At 39.4% G+C, this 10,276-nt stretch overlaps 1 protein-coding gene across 1 annotated transcript; it reads right to left on the bottom strand.

Annotated features, from left to right (window-relative positions):
* Positions 1 to 438: 438 nt before the first annotated feature.
* On the bottom strand, positions 439 to 5,303 carry LOC135479332 (uncharacterized). Its single transcript, XM_064759156.1, is given in 4 exon segments — positions 439 to 539; positions 542 to 837; positions 839 to 997; positions 5,161 to 5,303. Coding segments are annotated over 4 exon segments (699 nt in total).
* Between the last annotated feature and the right edge of the window lie 4,973 nt (positions 5,304 to 10,276).

The raw sequence follows: 10,276 nt of genomic DNA, 5'->3' as shown, positions 1-10,276 counted from the left end.
CTTGACCCGATGTAAGAACTTTTCATATAGGAAAGTGTGTGTGCTAGATTAACTTGATTTTTGGTCATGCCAACACACTCTCTGTGGGTTTTCAACGTTGTATTCGACTGCAGATATATAGAATGTTTATTTCACAGAAAATATAGCTTTTAAGCTGTAAACACCTGGCGTGCTAACCCACTCAACTACGGAGGTCCCCGTTTCAATATTAGAACGTTAACGCCTCTGGACAAGGCATTGCTTATATATTTACAACTTCTCCGTTTATTGTCACGACGATTAGATGCAGATACTAGAATCGTTATCAACTGAATGACATAATTACACAATGTGCTTAAATATAACAAGTGAGCTGTAAGTGTCAACGGGTAAGAACAACAGAGTTATGTAAAGAAATAGTGCTGAGAGGATTGGGGTTAAACGGGTAAGTCCTACTGGCTAAGGCTCGGTAGGTCCCCCAAATCCTCTTCCTTTGGATTTATGGCTGGTTGACCTTGGTATTATCCCAGCCATTTTGTCAAAGTTGTCCAGCACCTCCAGATATCTGGCCCTGCTTTCGACACTTTCACAACTGTATGTTCGGACTTTCCTTGTCCAAGGCCTCGAATAAGATCTTTAAGAAACTTCACCTGGTTTTCCTTTTCCATATCTGCAGGCTTGCTCTTACCTGGTTTGCCCTTTCGGTTAATAAACGAGCCAGCACGAATCCTGAGTGACATCTGTGGTGTAAGCATTACTTCCGTCTTCAATATATAGTCCATGCACTCAACTAGATATTTCGGCAGCTTAGAATGGGTAAAAAAGAAGGGAATCATGAGTTTGAGGTTTATGTTTGTTCAACATGCCACCCTCCTTGACGGCATCTCGAAAATTCTTGAATACGAAATACCACTGAAGGAAGTTTAGAACATAATTCCTTGTTTCGTCTGGCTCTTCCTCTGACTTGGCCACGATTGTAATTGGACTTGCTAGGCCTGTTTCTGCACATGTTTCTGTGCTGCCACAGCAACGACAAGTGAGGTTGTCCCAGGATTAATATCCGCATGAGCTCTGGCTGTAGACTCCTGGTCTCTGATCTTTAGGGGAAGGTTTCTCCCGAAGGGATCGAGTTAGTCATGATCTTCCTGAAAAATATAAGGTTAACATCTCATAGCATTGAAATTTTCGTAAATGAGTACAGTACAATACCCTACAAAAAATCAGCAAAACATTTTCAGGCATAATGCCAACACTGTGCTGGGCCTGTACATGTACATACTGGTCCCATGTACTGTACTGGCATTGTGACAGAATAAGTGTTTTGTTGATTTTGTTGGTATACTGCATTTCAGTAAAAGCAAATGCTTTGTAAAACAGAGCAATATACATTGCATAAATGTGGATATTCAGATTCATATTTTATACATGTGCATGTTAAGTTTAGTTGTACTCTTACACAATTGTATTGGGATGAACTGGGGTTTGGAAACCTGTTATTTTGAAATGTTATTTCATACTTTAATTGGAACTAAATTAGTGTTTGGCTTGTTCAAGTTGTGACATTGCATGTGTGTGATGTACTTTTTATTTACAGAACAATACCAACAAGTCAGACAGTTAACTTTGCAAATACCTGCAGCCGAAAGATGGAGACATATTTGTCAGGGAAGACATCCATCATTTCGTCGAAAGCCCGTCTTTGGGCCTAAAACTTTTCAACATTGAAGATGGCATGTGTACAGTTGGGGAATTCTCTTTGTCTGTCATGCCAAAATGTTCCTGGACAACCTCAGTGATCTACTACTTACCAGCAGTCAGAATGAAGTTTTCGTGGGCTTTAAACCTCACCTTTACTTGCCCGTTCACATTCGTCCGCTGGAGGACGACCCTCAAGTTTGACGATGTGCATTTTTCTCTCCCTTAGCCACAATGAGGAACTTTTTGCCCAACTTCTACAACAGTTATAAAGAAAACTGGTGATGTAAAATATGTTAGCAAAACCGGTAGGAATAGTGTGAAGAATCGATGGAAGTACCATGACATTATGGCCGATGATTTTGTGTATCTCGCTAAAACTTAGTTTAACCAGTATCTTTCAGTATGACACTTTGTACTGTGATACTTGACTCTTTTCTCATGTTTCACAAAATCTTTTGTCCTGCTGCTTTTCCATACCTCATGTTCTAGTTTGAGCTGTATAACTAGAGTAATTTTGATTACTATAAGAGGATACTGAAAATTTTTTAGCATGACCCAGCCCAGGTGGTAGTGGCTGCAAATCTTTTGCATTCTGATAAGTAGCATTTCTCTTAAGTTTTTCTACAGGTTTCACCTAATGGATACATTTTGCAGGCACAATATTTTGTTGAAGTGAAAGATGGGCTTTCGACGAGATGGTGGATGTCTTCCTTGACAAATATGTCTCCATCTTGACATCTTGTCAAACTTGACAAAGCTGGCCAGCATGCGGTGATCCAGTATCTCTTAAAAAGTGTGTGGACTTGCATGAGAATTACATGTTGATAAATAAAGTATTAATTGTAGGCTAGTCCCCACCAGGCTCAATCACCTCTGGCCTTGTTCTGGACTACAGCACCAGCCTTGTCCGTGCACATTTAACTTCTTTTCAATTGCTAACTGTATACACAACATTTTCAGTTAGATGCAGCTTTATGTGTTCTTGTTTTCTATTCGTTATATGATTCACATTTTTTAGTATAAAACAATGAATGTATGATCTTTTTATTTGTTTTTATTATCTTATGTCATGTCTTATTACTAAAAATGCCTTATTCCGATATGGTGGTGAGAACATCAAAAATGAAACAAATGTTTGGACATGTTTAAAACCAGATTAGAATAACCAAAAACAGTTAAAACTCGAAAACCCTCATATTTTAAAAATAGTATATCAAGAAATGTATATATAACTTTATCGATAAATATTTATATATTAATAAATTATATCTTATGATAAGGGCCAATAGCCTTCAAATAATTAATGACAACATCGCCAGCGATGTTGTCAAATAAATCATATATAGAGTTGAGTGTGTAGAATCTCTGCCGAACTTGGGCAAAGTCTACACAGTCAACCAAGATATGTTTGATGCCGTATTGGGCATCGTATCCAACGCACCTGGGAGCACTGCTCCCATCTAGTATGAAATTGTGCGTTAGACGAGAATGACCAACACGACACCTTGTTAAGACTACTTGGTCTCTACGAGACTTTTCGCAAGTATAATTATTGTAGCCAATGACCGGATGAATAGAATGCAGTTTATTATGGACCTGCAAGTTCCATTCACCCTGCCAAAGGCAACGAATATATTTAAGAATATTGGACTTCATGTCAGTATAAGGGATTTTTATCTTTGATATGGGTTTATTTAGGGCAGCTTTCGCCTGCCTGTCTGCGACTGTGTTTCCATGGATACCAATATGACTTGGTATCCAGCAGAATATAATATCTTTACCTCTTCTAATTAGTTTCCTATGTATAGCTAAAATTTGAAGGATCAAGGGATTTTTAGATTTATTATTCTGTATTGCCACTAGGCAAGACAGCGAGTCATATCATTGCCCTCTGGGTACACCCAGAAGAAACATATGATAAGACCAGGAGTATAGCTCTGGCCTCGGCAGAGAATATTGAAGAAGAGGATGGAAGACGAATGGAAAAGACTCTCTGCTCCATGACAGCCGCAACCGCAACCCTGTCCTTATCCTTCGACCCGTCAGTATATATAAATTTATAATCCATATAATTAGCTTTAATTTCAGCAAAACCTTGCTGAATTATAAGAGGATTTATATTCGATTAATTATATTTACGTAGATCAAATATTAGTTTAGGTTGTGGAAGAAGCCATGGAGGAGACTCCGGAAAAGACACCGGAGCTATGTCCTCCAGCTTGATGTTAGCTCCCACAATATAACGTATAAACTTTCTACTGGTGAGGTTCTAAAAGCACCACGACTGAGCCTCAAACCTTGGTGATGAACAGGATCCAACATTTTAATGTACGACTTACTAGCGGAACCGTAAATGATGGATCCATAGTCCAATTTATACCTCACCAGAGAACGATATAAATTAAGTAAAACTGATCGGTCAGCACCCCAATCGGTGCTAGACATGACCTTGATTATATGGAGAGCCTTTGTACATTTAGCTTTAAGCATTTTATTATGTGGTATAAAAGATAGCTTACTATCAAATATTATACCTAAAAATTTTGTTTCTCCAACAATTTTAACCTGTTAACTACAAAAATTAAGCTCGGGATAAAAGTGAAATTTCCGTTTGTTACAAAAATGCATACCAACGGTTTTAGGCGTTGAAAATCTAAAACCGTTTTCAGTTGCTGATTTCTCGATTTTATTGAGACAAAGCTGCAAATGACGTTCGATGTTACTCATATTCTTAGCTCGTTGCCAAAAACCACATTGAATATCAGAAAATAACTCGTTGGATTCAAGAAACCAAACAAGTCTATCATTAATCATCCGTTCCATAGTCTTACAGACACCGCTGGTAAGAACTATGGGACGGTAATTATTTGGATCAGTATGATCCTTACCCGGTTTGGGAACCGGGATAATACACGCCTCCCTCCATGAGGGTGAAAAATTACCAGTTATCCAAATATCATTAAGCAAGTCCAAGAGAGTCTCAAGTGGCTCAAGCGGTAAATGATTCAGAAACTTATAATATACGCTGTCAGGGCCACAAGCAGTATCGTTCCTCGATATTAATCTTCTAAATTCTTAGAGGAAAAGGGCAATTTAATTTTCTCCTTCTGGTTTTTAATACTTTGGAATTCTTCAGTATAATTCTCAGACGAAGATTTCTCGGAAATTGTCTCAGCTAATTTATTGGCTATATCAGGTGGAGAGGTTAATATAATATCTCCATCTTTTAAATGCTGGACTTTTGCTTTATTATTTTTGCCCTTAAGTTTCTGAACCATGTTCCAGACCTTACGCATAGGTGTTTTTGACGTAATGCCCGAAACAAAGTTCCGCCAACAAGATCGTCTCTTGGACTTGATTAATCGACGAGCTTTAGCTGTAAAATTACGAACCTGTTTTAAATGATTATCAGTAGGACAATGATTAAATCTTCGTTCAGCCTTTTTCCGGTCCTTTATGGCTTTACGACATTCATTGTCGTACCAGGGTTTACTCTTGGATTTGGGATTTGTCGAGGTCCTCGGGGTAGTTCTATCGGCAGCTCGTAAAACAAACTCATTAAATTTTAATATGGGATCATCTGCTGCATTCAGAGACTCTGAGGTCATACCAGCCTCACAAAACATCTCCTATGCGATCCAATCTGCTCTATCGAACTTCCACCTAGCTACACGTTCTAAAGAATTAGAAGTCATATGCTCTGGTATTATAGGAAAATGGTCACTACCACAAAGATCGTCATGCACCTTCCAAGAAAAATCCGGGAGAAGTGATGGATCTGCGATAGTGAGATCGATAGCAGAATAAGCGCCATTACATGGATGTAAATAGGTATTAGAACCATCATTGAAATAACACAGTTCTTCGTTAGATAAGAAGTCTTCTACTATCTTGCCCTTATTATTCATGTTATTACTACCCCATAGGGGGTTATCGGAATTTAAATCTCCCATAATTATAAACGGTTTTGGCAACTGTAGTTTTAAATTATGTAAGTGGAATGCTGACAAAGAAATGCTCGGGGGAATATACACTGAACATAATGTGATTGTTTCAGACAATGAAACACGAACGGCCACAGCCCGAAGCTCTGTATCCAGAGCAACAGGGCTGTGAATAATAATGTTATTTATGAAGATAGAAGAGCCGCCTGCAGATCGCTCTTCTTCATTTAAGTAAGTACTGTATAATGACTAATTTTTAAGAGTTGTCTTATCTTTGCCAAGTGTTTTCAGGTCAGTTTCCTGAAAACACAGGACATTGGGATGTAATGATTGGACAAGCTGTGTTATTTCAATAAAATTTACCTTAAGACCTCGACAATTCCACTGTATATTTTGTCTAAAGAAGACATTATGGAAGAAGGCGTATGGGGGATTTGTCTTTATGCTTGACCGCGGACGACCCGTGATGTATCCATCACATCCGCATCTGATGTTGAAGGACCAACGTCCTCCAATGATCCAAATGTATTAAAAGTTTGGACAGGGTCACTAATGGCCTTGTTGGGTATATTAGATTTTATTGTTATTATTTGGAGGTTTATTTTCGGACATATTTTTGTTTCTACGTTGATTAAGTTTAGAGTTATCGGGTTGTCCAGTATTATTCGCTGGTTTTATTTGTTTTATTGAGGTAGTTTGGGTTGAAGAAGTATAAAAAGCAGGTCGAAGAGTAGGTTCAACAGAAACAGGACAAGGTTCCTGGTTTGCAATGGGCCAAGTCTAGGAGGTTTGAGTAGCAACAGATGCTACTCGCTTGACCACATTGACAAACGAAGTACGCAGTATTTATTTATTTATTTATTTATTTGATTGGTGTTTTACGCCGTACTCAAGAATATTTCACGTATACGACGGCGGCCAGCATTATGGTGGGTGGAAACCGGGCAGAGCCCGGGGGAAACTCACGACCATCCGCAGGTTGCTGGCATGACCTTCCTACGCACGGCCGGAGAGGAAGCCAGCATGAGCTGGACTTGATCTCACAGCGACCGCATTGGTGAGTGGCTCCTAGGTCATTACGCTGCGCTAGCGCGCTAACCGACTGAGCCACGGAGGCCCCTGAAGTACGCAGTAGGAGACTAGTTTGCGGGCCTCCTGATACGATATATTGTTTTTGGTTTTTATAGTGATTATTTGTCTTTCTTTACGAAAAGTAGACAGTCCCTAGAGGAGGGCATGTGATATCCACCGCAATTTCAACATTTCACTGTGTTGCTGCAGGGAGGTAGCAATCACGATATTTTGGAACTTTCGGAAGAAGAAATCTGCGAGGAATTAAAATCAGAGGGTGTTACCAAAGCGCTTCACTATGAAGAAATCTGGTAATATCCTGAAAGTAAATACGTACCTGTTAACCTTTAATTGTACTTCTATATTCCATCATATATCTACATTGGCCAGTGTCGGGTCAATGTGGATTTATACATCCCTAACCCAACACGTTGTTTCACGTGGCAGAAATTTGGTTATGGCAGGGGCCAATGTAAAAATAAACTGGTTTGTCCAGTTATTACTGAACCATTTCTGGAACTGTTACTCCCAGACAAGACCTGGAAGTATTATTTGCTGATAATTTCCCCACGTATGGCTGATATATTGTCTATATAACAACAGCAGGACATACCGGTATCACAACAGATATCCTAACACAGTTATCCGCACCAACTGAAGTACAGATGTCATGTGCTTGTATACAGTACCTGCACCTTTACATATATATATATTTATTAACATACTCCTGTTACTTTATTTTAATAAAACTGTTGCTGGTGTTTGTTAAACCTTGAAATCCGACTTTTTTTTAGTTATTCGAAGTTCAGAGCTAACTAGTGGTTTTCCCGAACATACCACTGAATGACACGGACTGACCGGAGCTGACATTCAATAGAATGCATAGTAGCGGACGTCTTCAGAAGTATACAGATATTGTTCCAAAGTTCGAAACTGGGTGTTTCACGCTTTTCCGCTGTTGTAAACGGTGTGACTTGGAACTGGGATATCTATATCGTTAAGACATCGCTACAATACAGGTTTAACTTTGAGTAATTCTAGACCAGTAACGTCTAATCGCTGCTTTTTTATTTACCTAATTCTGCTTAATCCATGGTGCTGGGTGCATGTAAATTTCTACTTTTTATGCATCCACATAACAGTTGGAATAATACCTTGACTGAGGTAAATTGACAAGAGGCCGTATTTCACCGGTCACGAGTGGCCAGTTGCCAGCTATCACACTGTAGTCGCTTTTCTGGTTTTACTATCTATGCTGTTGGCCTTTAATTATATTATCTTATTTGAACAGGTTGTTTTATAATCAAGTTTATAAAAAGAGTTCTGTTTTCACATTGCTTTTACTGGTCGAAGAGGCATATATCCACCGTCTCTAATCTTACGTCTTGTACATGGCAAAAGGGTTAATTTCAGTTTCGAAATTGTGAAATATCCCTATTTGGATACATATACCAAAGCGTGTATGCCCATTTGTCAATTATCACACCGATATGGTTGCCCTCGTTTAACTCTATGCTCTTTTCTGTTATATTGCGATTATCGAGTAGCATACGATATATTGGACTTACCGCTTTAGATTCCAGTTTGTTGGTACAGCTGGGTCCTTTAGCATTCAGAGCTGGGTACGATTCTCTGGCGTTAGTGGTCTGAAGAAACTGGACTTGACCAGATTCTGAACCAAAGAATGAAACAGAAGCTGATTAATCTCAGTTGAAAAGTACATTGGTGATCACCTCTCCAGGCCATTAAACAGGGTCTGGAAAATCGACCTTAAAGTATACTACAAACGAATGCTGTAGCCGTAAGAGTCCGTTTATTTTGCACTGGAATTGGACAGTTCTCTTAACAAACAACAAATATTTGATTAGGAGTGAAAAGGGCAGCAATCCATCGACAAAGAAACAGTAAATCCATTCAGTTATGCGCCGAAACATACATTCGTATACCAGCCGTCAACCAAAATGGACGTACCGTGCCTGCGATCGTAATGCCAATTGTCAAAACAGTGTCTAACACAAGCCTCCCAAAAAGCTACTAATGTATGCATACTAAGTGGGAAAGTAGGACAGAGACTATTTGAATTGAAAAAGCAAAAATGTTTGGGAGTTAACGTCGCTTTCGACGTCCACTTGATCACACCACTACGACATACATACTGACCAGTGCATGGTCTACTTCTCTCAAGCAAAGTGGTGCCAACATTACCAGTGCTTAACGTCTTGGGTATGAATTCATTCGGGGAGGAAAAAAAAGGACTGCAGTATATGACGTAAAATCAAAGTAGCAACCACAGTGTGATAGTTAGGAAATTGTCACACGTAACCGCTTGTCAACTTAGATCGGATAGGGTTCCTTTCTAACTGTTCGTATAAATGCTTAAATAATAGCCTATTACAGGCCCTCTTGCACAAGTAGAATTGGTTTAATAAATCATATGATGTTAATTGCAATTTATTACACGTCCCTGGTCTAGAAATACTCGAGAGGCTGTGTTGTTTTCATCAACAATAACATGAAAACGAATTTTACCGGTTACGTGTGACCAGTATCACAATGTGGCTGCAGCTCTGGTTTTACTGTAGATGCATTTTACGTTTCTATCAGAACGTTCCTGATACTCTGTGGCACTGGAGTTGCAAAATACGGCCGTTGGGTAGTTCTAATTTACGCCAACACCTCTAACAATTCAATCAAATCTTTTAGCACACCCCTTTGCGCCATGGTTTAATCATAATCAAAACACCGAAGTAACACGCGAGGATCTTGGCATCATATACCACAAGAAATGGGTTTTTTGTCACATGTACTAATTAATCCATCCCCATGAAGCCGCCAGATTATTTCTCTTTAATTATCCGATTTTGGACAAAACCATTTCAACAGCCAGTAATGGCCTTATTTTGTCAATACTCATTGAACTAGGATGACACAAGCGCCCTTTCTAGATCTATATTCCTCAGTGGGGGTCACACTGGGATCAAGATTTAAGGACACAAAATAGGACGAATCCCTTTGGCGTGGAGAAAAGGATAGCCCGGTTAAGTTAGTAAGTAGTTCGCAGTTCTGGAAAACCGCATTCAGAAAGTATGACTAAAACACATTTTAAATTAAAACTTTTAACATTTCGATTAACGCTTGAGGCACATCTGCTGTGTTAGAACCGTTCTAAATGCCACAGAATTTAACCCCGACACGGGGCCTCATTTGGTTAGCACGCTAGCGCAGCGTATTGACCCAGAAGTCTCTCACCAATGCGGTCGCTGTGAGTTCAAGTCCAGCTCATGTTGGCTTCCTCTCCGGCTGTAAGTGGGAAGGTCTGCCAGCAACCTGCGGATTGTCGTGGGTTTTCACCGGGCTGTGCCCGGTTTCCACTCACCATAATGCTGGCCGCCGTCGTATAAGTAGAAATATTCTTAAGTACGGCGTAAAACACCAATCAAATAAATAAATAAATAACCCCGACACAAAATCGATTAAATTATTGCCCGACAAAAATTCTTTCCGACCCTAGGTGTTGGAAGTTTGCGACCTTACAGTTCCTAGTACAATTTAAGACAGACTCAAGTCCAAATTTTTGAATTAAA

This window comes from Liolophura sinensis, chromosome 12, assembly GCF_032854445.1.
Source record: "Liolophura sinensis isolate JHLJ2023 chromosome 12, CUHK_Ljap_v2, whole genome shotgun sequence".
In the NCBI taxonomy this organism is placed as follows: domain Eukaryota; kingdom Metazoa; phylum Mollusca; class Polyplacophora; order Chitonida; family Chitonidae; genus Liolophura; species Liolophura sinensis.
The sequence above is the reverse complement of the archived record's forward strand: the minus strand, read 5'-3'. Positions and strand labels throughout refer to the sequence as shown.